Source organism: Helicoverpa armigera, chromosome 27 (assembly GCF_030705265.1).
Source record: "Helicoverpa armigera isolate CAAS_96S chromosome 27, ASM3070526v1, whole genome shotgun sequence".
In the NCBI taxonomy this organism is placed as follows: Eukaryota; Metazoa; Arthropoda; class Insecta; order Lepidoptera; family Noctuidae; genus Helicoverpa; species Helicoverpa armigera.
Genome location: NC_087146.1, coordinates 6,768,151 through 6,789,680, shown reverse-complemented (window position 1 = coordinate 6,789,680; position 21,530 = coordinate 6,768,151). Strand labels below are relative to the sequence as shown.

The following is a 21,530-nucleotide window of genomic DNA, read 5'->3' as shown; positions in this document are numbered from 1 at the left end:
TTTAAATATCCTTCAAAATACTAATGATGATGTCCTCCTAGCCGATTATTGGCTACGGCGGCTATTCTCATGTAAGGAGATTAGCCAACTGCGCAGGACATCTTATAGTGCACAAAAGTATTTGCTTGGACACAGGTGCACTCACTATTCCTTCACTCTCATTCGACACCACCGGAGAGAGATCAGGCGCAGGACCGACATTAACGTGCTCCAAAAACTAATATTGAGATTGTTTTAGCCAAGCATGATGTCTCTTTCTATTGAACAATATAGTATGTAGTCACTCCTTGTAAAGCACTGGTACTCGGCTGCATCCGGTTAGACTGGAAGCCGACCCCAACATAGTTGGGAAAAGGCTCGGCTGAAGATGATGATGAGTATGCAATGCCAAAAATCTACTGAATTACAAAATTTATTACATAAACATCTTATAACACCTTTTTCAGCTTAGAACAAAACAAAATAAAAGTGCATTTTAGGTTGTAGCCAATATAAAAGAATACTTGGAAAATACTTTTACAAAACTTTTAAAAGCTAAAAATCTCTCAAATGCTGGAGTATTTAAATCTCTTTAGTTACTCATAAAAAAATACTTATCATTGTTTGTCATTTAAAATGCAATCTTTAGCACATCGATAGATAGGCACTTCACATTGTTTTATCACAATATTTTATCTTCTTAACAACTAAATACCAAATTATACATATAATAGAGAGAATAATACTTGAAAATACATATAAATTGAAACATGTTTCCATGTGTACATAGTTGAGCTTTTAACTGCTAATATAAGGTAAACATATGTTTAGAATGCCAACTGCCAACCACACATGCCGTAACTGCATTAAATCGGCCACAACTGCACTACCGGTTTGTATGTATTCACATGAAAACGTTAAGGGTCCAAGCTGCAGCAGTACGTGCAGTTGCCCTTAGATATCTAATGTATAAATGCAGTCGCTGCAAATACGGTTAAGGAGCTAGCATTCAAAATACACCTTAATTATACGACCGTAGAAAATCAACTGTTTTTCCCATACTTGCTTTCCAAGTATATCTATAACAAGTTAAACAACAGGCAAAGGTTTTCAGCATCCCAAGGCACAATATCCTTATTATACCATACGTATTTGCCTTTGACTGAGTCTGCAGCATCGAGAGCCAGGAAAAGCGGTGCAATAGCCCCTCGTCAATGGAAAGCGGTCCTTTATGTGATGACATGTCTGTGTCAACGTAACCAGGGTGTACTGCATTCACTTTTATATCTGGAACATGTAAGGAGGTTAATTAGTCTTAGAATAGAAAGAGGTTTATGATGCAATAACTCGGGGTAAATACTAGAGATTATAATGAACTTTTCTATTTCTTTGAATACCAGTTGTTCTCTACTGGTTAATCCATCTTCCCACACAGATAAAAGTAGCTTATGTCCCTTCTCAGGGTTAAGAGAGTCTATGGACTATCAAATTTAATTTAAATTGCTTCAGTAGTTTCGGTGTGAAAGCAATAAGAATAATGCCTCCTTATACATAGAGTCCATAAAGTAGGTAGGTTTGATAATAAACAAAAGGGGCTTTATATCAAAATAGCCCAACAGTACTATATCTCACTATTATCTGACTCACCTCTGCTATCAAGCATTCTCTGTTGAATAATACTGAGTGCTGATACACCAACTTTAGACACCACATACGATGAAGTTCCCCATTCGGCAGCTTGGGTACCTGCCTTCGCTGCATCTACATACTGTTGCATTAGCTTCGAAAGTTCTGGAATCGTCAACTTTTCGTCTTTCAATTGATCTCTCAACTCTTTACTAGGAATTAAACCTAGTTGACCGCAAGAACTCGACACGTTTACCACTCTAGCGCCATTCTTCAGGATAGGAACAGCGTTTCACAAGCCGACACCAGCGAAAATAATTCACGAACAGAGTTTGCTCGGCTTGAACAGCTACCGACTCTGTAGCAGTGCTTTTGAAGGCTATAGCGGCGTTATTCACCAAAATATCGATACCATCGTATTTTTCTTTAATGTAATCTCTAAAAGCTTCAATACTCTTCTTATCCGTGATGTCTAATTGGTGGTATTTAGGGTTTAAACCTTCTTTTCGAGATCGGCCACCGCTTTTTGCCGCGTTCGATATCTCGCGAAGTTAGGTAAACTACGCCTTCAAATTTCTTGCAAAGGCCGCGGACTATAGCGAAACCGATGCCTTTATTTGCTCCAGTTACTACTGCGACTTTTGTAGCCATTTTCACGAAATATCTGTTATTATTTCTCAAGAGCAGCAAGCATTGGCAGCAAGGCAATAGTAAAATTGACAACCGTTTACCAAATCAAAACACGAATTGACAAATTAATCAGAGTCGAGTGCCTTGTCAATGTCAAATTATATCTTTCGTTTATCATCTGTTGTTGGCTAACGAGCGTTTTGCTCTTCATATCAATAAAATGATAAAATACCTCGTAAAATACCTCCTAATGATAAAATGATATAATATCGATTTCTTACGTTACTTTGGTCTAATTTTTAGCTAAAATGTATACTATAAAGTAAATAGAGTGGTAACTGCAGTTTTAACAATACGTCGCTTTGAGCCAAAGACCTACAATTTCAATGTATGTTTAAATAGTTCTCTGAACCTCCCTCAAATTCAATGAAATTCTAAGTTATTTGGAAGTGCAGACCCAGAGAACTGTTTATTTAAACAAACAGACAGCTTATTTATTATATGTAAATCGGATAGATATTATAAATTGTAGTGTGTTTCACAAGCAAAATAACGATGAAACTTATCATATCTCAAAACGATAAGAGAATTCACAAACATGGAATAGCTTACCCTACTTGATTAGGTACTTATAGATCTACTTAAAACAGCCAACTTACGGCTCGCCCAGAAGGAAAGCTTTAACAGAAACCTATAACACACTTCAATTATCTCGATAACAACAATTTTAATTACGTCCTAAGTAGTTTCAGAAAGTTCTTCTTCTTCTTTCGTGTCGATACATCAGAAAGTTATTACGCGTTGAAGAGAATATTGGTTTTACAACCAACAGTGTAGGCCGACTGAGAGCAGCCCAGAGTGTGCACATGAACTTGCACTTCTAAAAATATACTTAGCTTATGACAGTCTTTAGGTAAAATAATTTTTAGATAGGGATCCAGAATACCCCAGCTTACCTTATAATAGACAGATATATAAGTACTAGTATAGCACACACCTATTTCGACACGGGAACACGTAGCCTCCGTGGCGCAATTGGTTAGCGCGTTCGGCTGTTAACCGAAAGGTTGGTGGTTCAAGCCCACCCGGGGCGGACTCTTTTGTAACAATTTAGAATTGTTTTGATACATTTTAGGGTTCCGTAGCCAAAATGGCAAAACGGAACCCTTATAGTTTCGTCATGTCCGTCTGTCCGTCTGTCCGTCTGTCCGTCTGTCACAGCCGATTTACTCGGAAACTATAAGTACTACAGTGATGAAATTTGATGGGAATATGTGTTGTATGAACCGCTACAAAATATGACACTAAATAGTAAAAAGAATTGGGGTGGGGCCCCATACATGTAACTGAGGGATGAAATTTTTTTTCGATGTACATACCCGTGTGGGTATCAATGGAAAGGTCTTTTAAAATGATATAAAGTTTTCTAAAAACATTTTTCTTAAAGTGAACGGTTTTGAGATATCAGCTCTCAAAGTCGTAAAAGTATGTCCCCCTCTATTTTTATAACTACGGGGTATAAAATTCTAAAAAATAGAGGTGATGCATGCTAATTAACTCTTTCAACGATTTTTGGTTTGATCAAAGTATCTCTTATAGTTTTGAGATAGGTTGATTTAACTGTAATTTACGGAACCCTTCGTGCACGAGTCCGACTCGCACTTGGCCGGTTTTTCATATACGCTTTTGAATTATTTAGCATAGAGAAGGACCACAGTAGATGGACTAACATACTAGAGAAAATATGTATGTTTGATTTGTTAATCTTTCAAGCAAAACTATTGAAAGGATTTTGATGTAACTTGGCACTTAACATCTTACACATCAGAACGACATCAAAAGCTACTTATTATCCAACTGCAGGAAATGGTTCCCTCGAGTCGCGGGTGAAACTGTAGGTGGAAGCTAGTTAATTATATTTAATCATTTGTAATTCTGATTAGCATTAAATATCAGATAAAAACTTGATAACAAAAGAATGATTATGTTTGATAACAACACATTTTGTTACTGTGATTTCGGGGACGTGACATTTTAATTATTTTGAGAAGGTTAGTGATTTATTTTAGTAATTTCTTATTAATATATACATAGTAAAACAGGAAGTATCAGGAAAAAAACAAGGGATTCATTTACACTAATTGTTTGCTTGTATGCGTTAGCTAATCTCTGGAACAATTAAGTACCTACCCACCTACCAAAGAAGTGTAAATCCACTATATCTATCTAAATGGAATGTTATTTATTACAATTGCCCAGAATTTCCAGAGGTCAGGTGCCATATAAGTAGATATTAGATTTCTATATTTTATATGTTAGGATTACTTTTTAAATAAGATATTAAAAGTAAGAGCTACGGGCCGATTTTTAATCAACTTCTATCTGTGGAATAAAGATAGCGGTTTGGCATGTTTTCTTTCTAATAATATTTTTCTCCGAAATATCGGCCCTTATTGATGTAGCAAAGAATGGTTTCCACACAGCCAAGATTCCTAAATACTTACCTGCTTAGTATAACCCACGGTTTTCCCGCGTCCCGGGAACTACCTCGAACACCCAGATATATAGTAGCATATCTTATGTCCCTAGGCTATGGAGTACCTAGGCATCTAAGTACCAACTAATCGTTTTGAATCGTGTTTTAAATTGCCATGAGACAAAACTCCCGGATTACGCAAGGCGTTTATTATTATACAATGAGTATCAATTTATTAGTTTGTCTTTAAGCCTTTTATCAAGATAAAGAAGATACCACTAAAAGTATTTTCATGTTTTTCTTATCTTCATCCATTCATCCCTTGATAAGTTCACATCTGAGAAATACTAAGGTAGGTAGATAACTAAAACCGGCCAAGTGCGAGTCGGACTCGTGCACGAAGGGTTCCGTAAATTACAGTTAAATCAACCTATCTCAAAAACTATAAGAGATACTTTGATCAAACCAAAAATCGTTGAAAGAGTTAATTAGCATGCATCACCTCTATTTTTTAGAATTTTATACCCCGTAGTTATAAAATAGAGGGGGACATACTTTTACGACTTTGAGAGCTGATATCTCAAAACCGTTCACTTTAAGAAAAATGTTTTTAGAAAACTTTATATCATTTTAAAAGACCTTTCCATTGATACTTACACGGGTATGTACATCGAAAAAAAAAATTTCATCCCTCAGTTACATGTATGGGGGGCCCCACCCCCAATTCTTTTTTTTACTATTTAGTGTCATATTTTTGTAGCGGTTCATACAACACATATTCCCATCAAATTTCATCACTGTAGTACTTATAGTTTCCGAGTAAATCGGCTGTGACAGACGGACAGACGGACAGACGGACAGACGGACAGACGGACAGACGGACATGACGAAACTATAAGGGTTCCGTTTTGCCATTTTGGCTACGGAACCCTAAAATGAATTGAAATTGACCCTCCTTTGTCGTACGACCGCAATACGGCCGGAACGTTGAGTCAAGAAAAGGTACAGTCAACTTCAGGTCAGTGGTAACAGTTTTAAAGGAAAATCGTACTTTTACTATTGAGTTAAGGTGCATGACAGTTACCACTGATGTGCAGTCTACTGTACCTTTATAGTAACTAATATATCGTGTTTTAAGTCCAGTTTAAATAATAGTAGTGTAGTAAGTTTAATGTTTATAAATACATATGAGTATAGGTACCTAGGACGTGAAAGTCTAAAACACAATTTCATTATTTTTGTGTTGCAATTGTCATCTATAAAAGTTGCCAGCTATCTACGAAAAACGTGAATCAATCAGAATCCTACAAAATACGGTCAGGTTAGAACTATTTATAAGAACTTAGATACCCGAAGTAGTTTATACAGTGGATTATATCTGACCATTTCGACAATCTTGGGAGACTGAGTTACCCATGAGAATGGTATCAATGTTTCAGTATCATTTCATGACGCATAATGCACTGGATACCATGCATCGGAGCCAGGGACGAGGTGGAAGAGCATTCCAAACAAATTGACAGAGAAATCAAACAATGGATCAAGTCTTATAATCAGGTATGTATTGCAGAGGGCCAAAGTCTACCGGGACTGCTGAATTGTTCGTGCGAGTCACCGCAGCCCTGGGTACACAAAGGGCTCCAGAAGGAACATGATGGGTTTTAGTCAGTAAGAGTGTTCTGACACTCCGTCACGCTGCACGCACAGCGAAAAGGGTAGTCTTTACATCTCAAAAGATTTAATTAAGTACTTAGGTATTGAAGTTTTGAACCATTCCGCTGCCTTGTTGCCTTCCAGCTTCCAGTCAGGGCTTTCGAAAGGGTTTCCGCAGTCGTAGTATATAAAGAGTTCTAAAACGAATAGGGTTAGTTTTATAGTCAGTCAAAGTCTGACACAGTTGGGGAGGTCATAAAAATAGCCTGGTTATCTAAAGGCAGTTTTGTCGCTTTGTCTATTTCGGCGACCCCATCTCTATTTTGCACTCAAAATAAGTATCCTCACGATCATTATTTAATTCGATATTTCTACTGGCTTTAGTTTGTGACCTTATGTAATGCACCTAGATACTTAAAATAAGTGTAGTAAATAGGGTATTACATGCATTTTGAAATATATCTTAAATAAATTCTTTAGTCTTAATATTAGGGGTTAAAGTATGAAATTGCCGTTTTATTCTAGTAGGTTTTGAATTGCCATAGAGTCTTCATGGTTTGAGGTTTTCGAATGGAACTTTTTCACATGGTTTCTGTGATGTTCTTCTTTTAAAAATGTGAAACATTTGATTATCGATGTTCAATTGTTTTGTTATTCAACTTAAACAAGAAAGATGGATACTGCGAAAATTTGAGTAATTTTTGAATATGAGTTCCGACGCGGGATTGAACGGCAGAAACAGCCCGCAATATCAATGCTGCATTTGAAGAGGTGTCTGCTAAAGAACGTGCCGTGCGATTTTGGATTAAACGCTTTCGTGGTGGAAACTTCGACTTGAAGAACGAGCCATGAGAAAGACCGCCTGACAGGTGATTAACGAGAAATTAAGAGAGACGGTGAACGCCGATCCTAGTCAAACTACCCAGATACCCAGCCGAACACCGAATAATGTTGAAAAATTAGCAGTGAAACAGCCACGACTCATGAATCGACCTTCACCGCTATTGCTCCATGACAACGCGAGGCCTCATACAGCAAAATAAACCGTTTTAACTCTTCAGGAACTGCAGTTGGAAACTATTCGTCTTCCTCCATATTCGCCAGACCTTGCTCTAACGGACGACCATTTTTTGTGATTTGGACAATTATCTACGTCACAAGAAGTTTCTTCCCAGGAGGCAGAACAAAATTCTTTCACACTGTTTGTGCAGTCTAGATCCTCAGAGTTCTATCGTAAAGGCATAAATGACCTTCTTATTAGATGACCGCAATGTATAGATAATAATGGCAACTATTTTGATTAAATAAGTTTGTTAAAAATTTAAAAAATACAATTTAGGTTTTCAGTACAAATCGGCAATTTCATACTTTAACCCTATTATATCTCTAAAAAATTAAAAATATTTTTTTTTCTCACGTTATGTACGAATATAAATTAATTGTTTTATCATAATTTCAAATTTCGCGCGTATTTCGCGAAAACGCGGCACACAACGGACGCCATGATTGTTTTTTGGTCATGACGTCATTACGCTACTACAGCTGTCAGTAATACATATTTTGATACCTATGTATTGAAAATTTTAACTGACACTTTTGTACTACCGTAATGTCGTCATTAGCATGGCGGCGACATTTCGTAGTGTTCAAAGACAGATAAAAACCTAAAACTTTAAACTGCAATAAAAATATATTTATGTACCTTACGAAGTGAAACTAACATTTCCCGATTGCTTTTCCTCTAAACAATCATTGTTATTCACTTTTAATTTTTTCTCATCTAGACTAAAATACCCTATTCCTTCAATAACATAGTCATTATGCTTTTCAGGCAATCAAGCTATTATTACTGGGCACCGGAGAGAGTGGGAAGACGACTATTATAAAACAAATGAAAATTCTGCACGTACAGGGATTCTCTGTCAGGTATTATAATCTGCCTAGCCCTTTCCCAACTATCTTAACTATCAGCTTCTAGTAGGTATATAGCTAGGGCTGCCATCTCGAATTTCGCCAAACCCGGACAAACATTAAAAAACCGGACATTTGGCGTAAATCGCATTTTTCCCCGAACGAGTACGGTTTTTTAAACAAAATAACACCTAATTTGTAATCCATTTACTATTAACATATACTTAAATTCAATGAGGTGTTTCCTTACATGAAAAGTGTCCGGTTTTCCCCGGACACTTTTGAAACCCGCCGGACGGACCCGGACGGCCTCAAACGAGGACAAATCCGGGAAACCCGGACGGATGGCAGCCCTATATATAGCCGAGTACTTAGTACCTAAGTACCTAATAGCGTTTTGCATAGAACGTTGACTGCCTCGGTATCTAGCCCCTCCTCAATCCTTAACCCATTTACTTGGGCAAAGACACCCTTAATAGGTCTGGTTGTCAGAATTCTTTTTTCTTTTTAGGGTTCCGTACCTCAAAGGAAAAACGGAACCCTATAGGATCACTTTGTTGTCCGTCTGTCTGTCTGTCTGTCTGTCTGTCTGTCTGTCTGTCTGTCTGTCTGTCAAGACCCTTTATCTCAAGAACGCATGGACCTATCAAGCTGAAATTCACATGAAATACTCAGGTCTATTGTCCCTTTAAGCTGTGAAAATATCAAACTTCTAAGCCAAGCCAATCAAAAGATACATCCGATTATGTCGATATTTTCAACAAATTTTCGACACTCGCAAAGGAATCAAAACCTACAGGATACTTCCCGTAAACTCAGAGTCTTGAAATTTGGCATGAAGCATTGTCATATAATGGAAATATAGGAAAAATACGAAAATCTCATTTTTTAGTTATATAATGTAAAAAAATATTTTAATAAAATGAAACTTACTACCTTATTTCTCACAAACGAATAAAGGTATCAAATTGAAATTTATACCAAATACCTAGGTCTATTGTCCCTCTAGGCAGTGAAAAATCAAACTTCTAAGTTAACGCGATCAAAAGATACAGTAGTTATACCGACACCTTAGACGAATTTCCGTCACACGCTAGGGAATCAAAACCTACAAGGTACTTCCCGTGAACTCAGAATCTTGAAATTCGGCAAGAAGCACCGTTATATAGTACAGATAAAGGAAAAATTGCGAAATGAATAAATTTGAAGTTACATAAAATATTAAAATATTATCAAATCTAATCAAATATTTTCCTCATTTCAATGGGAATTTAAACGACCAAGTTTGACGGATTTGAGAAAACATTTCTTTGTAGTAAAGAGTATACTCGCCGTTTATTTCCATTGTCATCAGGTCAGGATCTGATGATGGAAATCCTGAGAAATCGAGGGCAACTATCAGAAATTGTAGGCATGCATAGGATTAAAACTTGATTCTCTGACGTATGTCAGGTGATACTAACAAACAGTGAAGGTTTAGAGCTTACCTGATGATGGAGACGTGAGAAAGTCAAGAGAACTCCTCAACGGTATGTTTTAGTAACGTCGTGTTTGGGCTTATATTATTTGTATTGACGAGAACTTTTCACAAAAGTTAAAAATAAAAACACAAAAAAAAACAACTTCTAAAACAACAAGAAAACTGTTTATATGCATCGGTCTAGATCTCGGTGGTTAAATAAATATAGATGCATTCTCTAGACACCGACTTCTAGACCGATGCACCTATCATCTTTTTAATTTCTTTCTTGCTTTTGTTTTCTTGTTGCTTTTTTATATGTTTGAAGTTGGATTTGTTTGTAAAATGCTACAAAATAAAATAAAGCCGACTTTATAAAACAAAGAAAAGGACAGAATTCCACTTTTGTCAAGGCTCTAGAAACGTAAAGCCAGCAGCCCCGAATCCTACACTCTAGCAGTCGTTGTTACAATTCGACAGTTACAAGTCGTCAGGCAGTTTCGAAAAAAACCTGAAACTGGGGCTCGTTAGGTGATTAATCCCTCAAATTAAAAGATCCCATTAGTACTGAATTCTCACCACCTAAAATAAAATAAGCTCCAACACAAGGTTACGTTATAAATTGTAAAGGAGTTCCCATAACTATATCTGATATTTGCTATATCTGTTCCCACAATGGCAGTCAAACTTATCTATGTGGAAAGTCTTCGCCAATACGAATAAAATAAGCCCAAACACGTGGTAGTTGCAACATACCGTTCAGGAGTTCCCTCGACTCTCTGTAGTCTCCATTATCAAATCAGCTAAAAACCTTCACTGTTTACCAGTACCCTCAAAAATACACTCACATGTCTGGTTTTGACTCGATGCGTGCCTACAATATTCAAGAGTTGCCCTCGATTTCTCAGGGTTTCCAGATCCTCATCAGATCCTAGTCATCCGAATTGACATCCTCCTTCTTTATGGAAAGTCTTTAACAATAAAACTAGCATTGCAACCTGTACAATCCTCTGAAACTGTTTGTCTTTTATATTTTTCAAACGATCCTGGACATTCGTCTCCATGGAATTTTAATAAAATATTTATATTCAAAGAAACGTCATACCATTCTCCACGATTTAAAACTACTTTGATTCATGTCCGCCAGTTTTTACAAAATGGGTCAGATATGCCCAATGACCTTAATTAGCTATTTTCAATCAGATTTCTGAATGATGACTACAAAATGTTGTATATAAATAACTTTAATAAAATAACTTTTACAAGGTACTGGCCTACTATTTTAGTTATATTATAAAATAAAAAATATTAACTATTTTGGTCTCACAAAATAATCATAACTGATTGTTCTAAAGTGAACGGTTGGCGCGAGACTCACTTTTTATCTATACAGGATTTGTACGGAACCCTCGGTGCGCGAGTCCGACTCGCACTTGGCCGGTTTATTTTTTTCTACAGACTAAACTTACGACTGATAGTTGGCTTAATGGTTGATTGATTGATGATCATGAATCTAATCAAGATACTTAGATGATAATATTTTTAGTTGTATCTATACTGTATTTTATGATGATAATATTAAGTCTGAAACACTGTATTTCAGTGAACGAGCAGAAAAAGCGATTCACATTCGTCACAATATACACGAATCTATACATGACATTGTAAACAGCATGGCGGTGCTTGGTATAGAGCTGCAGAAACCAAAGAATAGTGTATCCAAAGAGTTTATACTCAAACTTGGCGATGATGGACCTAAGGAGTATAATGAAGTACGTACCTAAGAAGAAAAACTGTTAATTTGTTGAATCAGGCGTTACATTTTGGAAATCCATAACATGAAATACTTGGAAAATTATGTACCTAGAGTTAATTAAAAAAACGAGCAAAAATGAGCAAAACATCACGGACGGACGGACGCACGGACAGAGGAGCGAAAACAATGGGGTACCGTTTACCCTTTGGGTATGGAACCCTAAAATGAATTTTGAAATTTGTTTTCAGGAATATTTCGATCACGTTAGAGCGTTATGGCAAGATAAGGGAGTCAGGGAATGCTTTAAAAGATCCAACGAATACCAACTCATTGACAGCGCTGAATAGTAGTATTGACAACAACGCCATCTAGTGTGGAAAAGAGAAACTAAAAGATTTTGTTTTCTTGTTCCAAAGATAGATGGCGCTGTTTTAAAATTAATTGAAATGAAAATGTTTTGAACTTTATTTTTGTATTCAATTTCTCTTTTCAGTTTTCTAGATAGAATAGATCTTATTGAAAACCCGAATTACATACCATCAGATGCCGACATATTGAGATGTCGACGGAAAACGACCGGGATACAGAAAATTGAATTTAAAGTTAAGGTAATAAAATGAAAATTATGTTTATGAAACTAAAAATTATATGAAAATTAAATTTATTTTCGATCACATTGTTGCACTATATACTTATACAGCGTGCTTTAACTACTTATCTACAAAAATAAAAAATATAGGTATATATGTTATAAAAGAACATTGATTAAGCGTTATATTATTATGAAAATAAGTTAAAAGAACACTAAATTGTAACCCTTTTCATTCTATAGAATTCCCAATTAATTGAGCTATTTACATAAAATATTTCGACAGTTGACAAACTACCTACGCTACGTTGAATACTTAATTAAAATTCACTTTTTAGGTCCCAAAGTCAATGCATGGAGGTACACAAGAATTTTGGATGTTTGACGTTGGAGGTCAGAGGGAGAACGGAAAAATGGATACAGGTACGAGAAAAAATAATTCGAAAACATTTTAAGATTCAAAGTAATTATTGATTTGCATATTTAAATTGTGTGGTAGATCGGTATGCCCAACTGTTTATGTTCCTAACTGAAATAGGTACGTATTAAATAAAAGCTCCTAGAACATTACAGTATCTAGCTAGGTCAAAGAATTTTTTATATTTCTTATGTTTAGAACTCGGATCAATGGATCTGAGGTTTAGAAATAAAAGTTTTAATAAAATCTTGTAAATGTCAGCAAATACTTACACATATCTTGGACATCTTAAGGAAACCTGAACTTTAATGGTTATTATAGTTATCGGCAGCGATATCGAGCTATGACCTTCACCTGCGCAGAAGCGATTTAATGGTTTATTGTGTTATGTGTACAGTGCGCAAAGCGATCCCCACTTCCGCTGAGAGCTCAGTATCCGTGCCGGTAACTTTACTTCTTTACATGAGAAGAGGCCTGTCAAAATGTCTGATGATCATGATAAGTCCGACATGATGATGAACCATCGTTGATATTTCTGCAGGTATTCGAAGGTATCCACGCGATCTGGTTCCTGGTGGCGTGCAGTGACTTCGACCAGACCCTCAGGGAAGATGGCTCGCAGAACCGACTTCAAGAAGCTTTGGATCTCTTTCAAGATGTTTGGCAGAGTAGGTAAGACCCAGAAAACATAAAATAAACCTTCTCAATCATCATGTTAGATAAGTTAAAGTAGGCACATTCGTGTCTCAATATTTGTAGTTACAGATACATATAATACTACTATTTACTACTAATATTATTCATGCGAAAGTTACTCTGTCTTTCTGTCGCGCTTTGAAACTAAAACTACTGAACTGATTTAAATGAAATTTGGCAAACAGGATAATCTCCAGCCTAAGCCGTTCGCCAGAAGTTGTTCTCCCGGACTGTGAGTGAAACCGTAGGGAACAGTTAATTTTCAATAAAAGAAATTACAATAATCACTTCCTCAAAACAAACGTACCTACCTACCTAAATGAGACGACTTGACTCAAGTTCACAAAACATTTTCCTTAGTAGATGGGTCATATTCAAAAAAATTGTATATTAAAACGTCCAACAGAGTTATTCTTTTTTAAAGAATAGCTACTAGCTAATTACTCTTAAAACAGAATAAACATTTATTTCAGCATTATGAAAAACAAAAATAACGCCCCATAATCCTCAATGAATGATTAATTTTAAAAGAAAACTACAACGTAGAACATTTGTTTTCATATAAGCAATGCGTGTCCACATTCTTGGCGCGACATTTAGAAAACATTTTATTATTCAATATTAGTATTTTAACTGACAAATAATTGATTTCTTAGCAGAGCATTGTGGAACCTGAAGGAATTTGCTAAAATTATCATGAAATATAACACGCAGAATTCAGGAATAATTAATTAAAGCAAGTCTTGATTTCACTTCATTTCTGTTATTCCTGTCTGTTACATTAGTAATTTTAATATTTTTGTAGTAGTTATCAAAATTATTTTACCTAAAACATTAGCAACTGAACTGTCAAAAGAATCGACGAATCAAAAATGTTCGGTAATTTTGTTAAGCGCAACAAGCACGAAATATTGTGGTGCAGTGATTATTCGACAATTAAAGTTACTTATTACTGTGAGACTTTTAAAGTATCGGTAAGTACTTTTACTGTTTTATAACGCAGCTTAGAATAAATGTGTATATTGACACTATCACTGTACTATACAAGTTTCGTATAAAGTAAGAATTAGCATTGAAAAAGAGATTTTTTTAGATTAGACACAAGCAATTTATTCATATCGGTTATCATATCGATTACTTTTTTCTGTGACGTAACAGATATGAACGGTTAAGGTTTGTTCACAGTGTACGTACCGAGATAAAACGTATTTAATCAAACCTACCACTTTTCTTTTATTTTATAATTTTATAAAGGTATCTTTACGAAAAGTCGACATGAACAGAGTAAATAAAAATCAATCCACTAATAAAATATAATTTTCGATCGATATACATTTTACAATCGATATTTGCAGGTAACATCATGTATTATAATGGGATAAGTTTGGGATAGTTACCTACCTACGAATGGCTTTAGTTCGGGTATAAGAATTGCTGTGGGGTTTGTTTTAGAATATTTAATATTTATGTATTAAGGTTTTCTTTTCTTCACAGGCAATATGCCACTAACACCAGGTAGACGACAGCGAAATTATAGAGAACAATTCGAATACTACTATCTACTTATTAAAAGTGCGTCGTTATATACTGACCCTAATAATTCGTCTCTGTTACTTTTCCGTTATAACAATATAGCTTTCCTATCTGTTTCATATCTGTTTTTTACAAATTTTTTGAAAACGACCCAGGTACAGTCAAGTTTAGGTCAGTGGTAACAGTTTTATAGGAAAATGGTACTTGTTACTATTGAGTTATTGCATGACAGTTACCACCGATGTGCAGTCTACCATACGTGAGCGACACATCGAATCATATATTTTCACCTCTCTGTCCCCAGATTCCTTCTAGAAGCCGGTCTAATCCTGTTCCTCAACAAGCAAGATATACTAGAACACAAGATATCTCAGGGCCGCAGCATCGCCCTACTTCCCCAGTACGAGCGGTTTAACGCACAAGGAGACAGTATACACGAACCAAGATGTTTATTAGAAGTTTGTTTGTGGTATGTATTTGTTTATTTAGCTGGCATCATCCTCCATCATCCTCCGAGCTTTTTCCCAACTATGCTGGGGTCGACTTCCAGTCTAACCGGATTCAGCTGAGTACCAGTGCTTTACAAGGAGCGACTGCCCTATCTGACCCCCTCAATCCAGTTACCCAAACAACAAAGTACCCTTGGTAAGGCTGGTTGTCAGACTTACTGGCTTCTGACTACCCGTAACGACTGCCAAGGATGTTCAATGACAGCCAGGACCTACAGTTTAACGCGCCATCCGAAATACATGTCAAGTCGGTAACCCCTTACGATCGCTGAAGTAATTGTTGTTATTCTATTTACATACATATTTATTTCTTATAGATTTATATTTTCAACTGTGTTTTCTTAAGTTGTCTCCTCAAAATTACTTATTTACTTTCCTTTAAACAACTACTTAAAGGTAGCATACATACACAAATCACCCAATTCACCTCAAATTTCCAGGAACTTATAACAAAGAAACGCGAACGCCACCGCTTAGACGCGTCAGCTGAACGATTCGTGGTCGCCGAAGCTCGTCGCGCTAGAGTGCTACTTCCACTTCACGACGGCAACAGACACTGATAATGTCAGGACTGTCTTCAGAGATGTTCATCAGATTATATTGACACATTTGCTTAATAATTTGGGAGTTTATTGACCGGCTTTGTTGGAGATCAGCTTTAGCTTCCTAAGGAACCCGGGCAATAGATATATTGTTTTCAGAGATATTCATCAGATCATACTGGCACCATCATCTTCTAACCGGATTCAGCTGAGTACCAGTGCTTTACAAGGAGCGACTGCCCTATCTGACCCCTCAACCCATTTACCCGAGCAACCCAATACCCTAAGTAAGACTGGTGTCAAACTTACTGGCAACAAAATCTTTAGTATCATTATATTATTCATAGCCCTTTTCCGCGGTTTCACCCACGTCCCGTGGTAACTACTGCCCGTACCGGGATAAAATATAGCCTATGTTACTCGTGGATAATGTAGCTTTCGAATGGTGAAAGAATTAAAAACTACTGGCCAGCAGTAGTTTTGAGCCTATTCATTACAACCAAACAAACAAACAAACAAAGTTTTCCTCTTTATAATATTAGTATAGATGTACCTAGGGTAGATTAATTTATGATGGTGTGTAACTTACAAAAGCAATAAGCAATAAATGTAATATTTATACGTAAGTAGGTAGGTGCTTTGTAGTTTGCAGTAACAAATGTGTATTTAAGTAGCTAAGTTTTATTTAATATCCGATTTTTTTAATTAATGTAAATAAATATTTTTATATTAAAATCGCAATTGTTTTATTTGGTTGAGCCAATGGGGGCAGGTTCTTCATCATCCCATTAAGGTAGAAAGAACGTCATCCTCCGAGCCTTTTTCCCACCTGTGTTGGCGTCAGCTTCCAGTCTAACCGGATGTAGCTGAGTACCAGTGCTTTACAAGGAGCGACTGCCCTATCTGACCCCTCAACCCAGTTACCCGGGCAGCCCAATACCCTTGGTTAGACTGGTGTCAGACTTACTGGCTTCTGATTACCCGTAACGACTGCCAAGGATGTTCAATGACAGCCGGGACTTCAGGGGCCCGATTCTCCTAATTTTACTTAAGCAACATACGATTCACATTCGACTGCGATCCAATCCCGACTCGATTACGATTGAAACGTATGTGGCATTCCGCTATTTCTTCTTTGAAATAAACGTTTTTATCCTTTTCTGTCATTCAATAATGAATCATTTTGGCTGCAAATGATTCACTATTGCAATATGATTGTAGAGCAAACTACCTTATAGACCAAAATCACCAAAATAGCAGACCAATCGCAAACCAATCGAATGTCGTTGGAATACGATTGGTCTTATATTAATAGCAGAATGCCCGATATGGTTAAAACTGCTATTGCGATCATATTGCGATTCGTTTTCTATTCGATTTTGACATTATTAACTTAGGAGAATCGGACCCCAGTTTAACGTGCCATCTGAAACACAGTCATTGGTGTCTAAGATATACAAACTTAGAAAAGTTGCATTGGTACTTGCCTGAACTAGAATCGAAAACACATCCTCATACTCGACTGGTTCTTTACCCAATAGGCCACCGCGACTTACACACGCGTGACAAATAAAATGTGATAAAGGAGTGTAGTGTGTAGCCGACCTTACTCCCGATCTATCTATGTACATGTACTTAGTATTAAGCTTAGGTTAATAAATGCAGTAAAAGGTGTCTACACACCAAAGCCGCTGATGCCGGCGGCACAGCTAACGGCCCAACCCGCCGGCCGTATTTTGTACAATCATGCCGCCGGCTTTCATAGAGTATTTGACAATTACTAGAACACCACATGCCGCGGCAGTCGTGCCGCCGGGCTGTGCCGCCAGTCAGCGGCTTTGGTGTGTAGATCCTTAATATACGCCTTAGACATAGCAACACGTCTCTATCATTTCACCACCAATAACTCCCCACATTGCAGGAGGAAGGGGAATGATATCGTGAAAGGTAGCGAAGCAATATAGTAGATAGCTAATGGCATATTTGACCTACCTACGAAATATGGAAAATAAATTCCCTAACGGGTACCTAGCAGCCCTAAGAAATTATTGTAGGACACAACCACTTTCCTAGACAGATCGTACTGGGAATCGAACCCAGATTGCTTTAAAGTACCTATTTTTATATTATAATTGAAATAAAACAAAACAAAAATTCCAAAATCATTTATTTATTCATAATCAACATTATTAAACATCCTATCATTACAATTCTAACACTTATTAGTCCCTAAAACCTTAAAATCTATCTTAAATCGTCCCTAAATCTTAAATTTTCGACGCGGCATCCCTTTCGTGGCTCTTATGGTACATACTGATGGCTTTCATAGCTTCAATATTCGCGTGAGTTGATAATTCTCCAGGGATAATTAATTTCACAGCTGCCTGAATTTCTCTGCTACTCATAGTGGTCTTCTTACTGTGAGCCACCAATCTTCCTGCTTCCTCAGCAATCTTCTCCAGCATGTCATTGACAAAGTTATTCATAATCAGCATAGACTTCCTTGATATTCCTAAGTTTTCTTTCGCGACGGCCCGTAGTAGCTTGTAGAGATATATGGAGAAACTCTGGTAATTCTTCTTCTTCATCTTCTTTGATTTTGAAATTGGTTTGTCGATGGGTTTCTCCATTGATTTTAGGAGTTTTTCGGTCCTTTTACTGGTGCCATTTTGTCGTGTTTTAATGTTATATGTATTGTTTTGTCAGTCCAGATTTCTTAAGTTGTACGGGGCCGCTAGTTTTGTACCGCTTAAGTAGATTTGAGCTAGGCTCAAGTAGGGTGGTCGAGCTTTGCGAATAGTCGTGAATCACTAACGAGCGTGCATGGTAATGCTATTCAACAAGTTTATACTTGCTTTGCGATTATGTGTTAACTTTGGTATATTGTAGATGATTATTTATGATAACAAGTTTTATTTTTATTTATTTATTTATTTAGGTTAGCCAACAACGTTTACAACATTGCAATAACAATCACGAACAATTAAATAAGTGCAACAATTACATACTTACATGCTAACACTAAATGCATTATATGATATAAATATAATTTATATCGGTGAACAACTATAATTAACTGGGACAATATAAAACCAGACAAACATTTATGAATATTTGAACAGAGCAAACGAGAGTTAATAAATATAATTAATATAAAATATTCAAATATCTACATTTGACTGTATGGAATATGAAGTGACCGCAATAAAATTAGACAACGAAAATTTTCCTCACACTCTACGCGTCCTATTTCCATCATCATCATCATCATCATTTTGCAGCTATCTTAGGTAATTTTATTTGGTGTCGGCTCTGCACTACACTGTCTTCTTCTAAAACTTCTCTATCTGACGTTGTCTCACAAGTGCCTAACATTATTGTCAGCCTGGAACTATCTTTCATTTTATCAATCTTTACAAGTAGCTTAACTTAACTTTTTCTTCCCAGCAAAAACACAGGAAATGCTGAAGGGTGGGCGTTTTGGGGCTGTCTTATGTAAATTCTTGACGTTCAAAAGTGCTGTCTCGCAGCCAAGTTTGAATAAATGTTTTTTATTTAGACACAGGTGAAAAGTAATAATGGGATAAGGTCAGGAGTATGATGATGATGATGATGATGATGACAGGTGCTTTTGCCCTGATAATTGATTTTCTTTGAGTCTATGTAGCTTACTTATGTATTGCTAGCTGATTACAATGTCACCCGCGTCCCAGGTGAACTACTTGGGATAAAATATAGCCTATGTTACTCGGGAAGAGTGTAGCCAACAGTGAAAGATTTTTCAAATCGGTTCAGTAGTTTTGGAGCCAAAAACAAAGAAAAAGGTTCCTCTTTATTATATTAGTATACATTTTATCACTACATAGAAATTAACTCGGGAGAAATTTCAAACCGCAGGAAAAAGCAGTAAAGGACACAAAATTACCCCATTATGTCTAAGATACAAAAATTTAAAGTCAAAAGCATTGCATTTCGGTTAAATAGCCACTATACGTAAGTATTCATTACTTATTTCATGTATTTAGGAATATCATACAGTTTATCTACCTCGGAGAAAAAATTTAATTACTTAAATGGAATGTGAAGGGTATCCTAAAAAAGTAAAGCATTCAAGATTTTTAAAACACCCTCATTAAACTAACTTTCTCGCGAGCTAATGGTATAAATACTCTTCGCACACGACCTCACATCGCATTCCTCATTTTACCATCGTTGCATACACGTCTTTAAAAAGTCAAACGTCAACATGACAGGTCGCGGAAAAGGCGGGAAAGGTTTAGGAAAGGGGTGCCAAACGTCACAGGAAAGTTCTTCGAGACAACATCCAGGGTATCACGAAGCCAGCCATCAGAAGATTGGCCAGAAGGGGAGGCGTTAAAGAATATCCGGATTAATTTACGAAGAAACTCGTGGCGTTTTAAAGGTTTTCCTAGAAAATGTCATCCGAGATGCCGTGACCTACACCGAGCACGCGAAAAGAAAGACAGTGACAGCTATGGACGTTGTCTATGCTTTGAAGAGACAAGGAAGGACTCTTTATGGTTTCGGAGGCTAAATTGGTGTAATTATGCAATGATTACAAATTGCTTTAGTTAGGGATATTTCAATTTTGACAAGGCCCTTTTCAGGGCCGCAATTTTTGTTTCTTTATGGATGTCTAAAACGTAAAACTCTCAATTTATCATCATCATCATCAGCCTAGCCTAGACTAGCCTTTTCCCCAGTATGTTGGGGTCGGCTTCCAGTCTAACAGCATGTAGCTGAGTACCAGTGTTTTACAAGCAGCGACTTTTAGTATTATATTACTTTACTCTATGGCAGCGACTGCCTCTGATGTTCTTAATCCAGTTACCTAGGCAATCCTCTTGGTAAGACTGGTATTTACTGGCAGTTACCACCCACCACATCTATTTTAACCGACTTCCTAAAAGCAGAGGTTCTCAATTCGACCGTATTTTTTTGTATGTTTGTTACGCGATTACTCAGCCATTTATTAATCGATTTTGACGATTCTTTTTGTTTGATAGCGTATAGGTACTTCCGAGGTGGTCCCATTATCAGGTCAGGATGTGATGATGGCAAGCCTGAATAATCGAGGGCAACTTTCGAAAATTGTAGGAATACCTAGGGTGAAAACTTGACTATTCAACAGTGAAGCTTTTGAGCTGACCTGATGATGGATACCAGTGAAGGTCGAGGGACCTCGACAACTGAATATGTAAACTTTTCGTGTTTGGGCTTATATTATTCCTATTGACAAGACCTTTGCAACAGTGAAGGTTTGGAACTGACCTGATGATGGAGACCAGAGAAGGTCGAAGGATCTCGGCAACCAAATATTTCCTCGTGTTTGGGCTTGTATTATTCGTATTGATGAGAACTTTCCAGTTATGCGGATAGTGACAACTATTCTTATCACTGAAAAGCTAAAAATAAAAACTTTTACAAAAAATAAAACCGACTTCCAAAAACACTAAAAGGTGGCAAAATTAAGTTAAGGACATCCATTAGACACCGACTTCTAGGCCGATGCACCTAAAATTAGTGCACCCAAAACACAAATTATTGCTTTTAGTGTTTTGGAAGTCGGTTTTATTGTTTTGTTACGCTGACAATATAAACACATTTTTTCGTTGGTAAATCACATTCTATACTTAGGTACACCTTAGATAAAACTATATTACCTACAGTTATATCCCCAGGTATATACCGTAACATAGTTATACTAAGGAGATTCTATAGTAGGTACTATC

The 21,530-nt window shown here is 36.6% G+C and overlaps 3 protein-coding genes, 1 non-coding gene and 1 pseudogene across 4 annotated transcripts; 3 read left to right on the top strand and 2 right to left on the bottom strand.

The window, feature by feature from the left end:
* Positions 1 to 615: 615 nt before the first annotated feature.
* LOC135118949 (carbonyl reductase [NADPH] 1-like) lies at positions 616 to 2,392 on the bottom strand (annotated as a pseudogene).
* An 863-nt stretch (positions 2,393 to 3,255) lies between these two features.
* Positions 3,256 to 3,332, top strand: Trnan-guu (transfer RNA asparagine (anticodon GUU)). The gene has a single exon. It is a non-coding gene; the product is annotated as a tRNA-Asn (tRNA).
* An 879-nt stretch (positions 3,333 to 4,211) lies between these two features.
* LOC135118951 (guanine nucleotide-binding protein G(f) subunit alpha-like) lies at positions 4,212 to 16,238 on the top strand. The gene is given in 13 exon segments (XM_064042166.1): positions 4,212 to 4,286; positions 6,151 to 6,268; positions 8,196 to 8,290; positions 11,338 to 11,506; positions 11,739 to 11,836; positions 11,984 to 12,098; positions 12,418 to 12,473; positions 12,475 to 12,502; positions 13,039 to 13,169; positions 15,031 to 15,152; positions 15,155 to 15,195; positions 15,676 to 15,755; positions 15,757 to 16,238. Coding segments are annotated over 12 exon segments (1,149 nt in total). The 5' UTR covers positions 4,212 to 4,286; positions 6,151 to 6,169; the 3' UTR covers positions 15,872 to 16,238.
* Positions 16,239 to 18,044: 1,806 nt separating this feature from the next.
* On the bottom strand, positions 18,045 to 18,407 carry LOC135118870 (histone H2B-like). The gene has a single exon (XM_064041938.1). It carries the CDS (start codon positions 18,405 to 18,407, stop codon positions 18,045 to 18,047), a length of 363 nt encoding a protein of 120 aa, XP_063898008.1.
* Positions 18,408 to 20,023: 1,616 nt separating this feature from the next.
* Positions 20,024 to 20,413, top strand: LOC110384643 (histone H4). Its single transcript, XM_021346040.3, is given in 3 exon segments — positions 20,024 to 20,061; positions 20,063 to 20,151; positions 20,154 to 20,413. Coding segments are annotated over 3 exon segments (306 nt in total). The 3' UTR covers positions 20,333 to 20,413.
* The last annotated feature ends 1,117 nt before the right edge of the window (positions 20,414 to 21,530 follow it).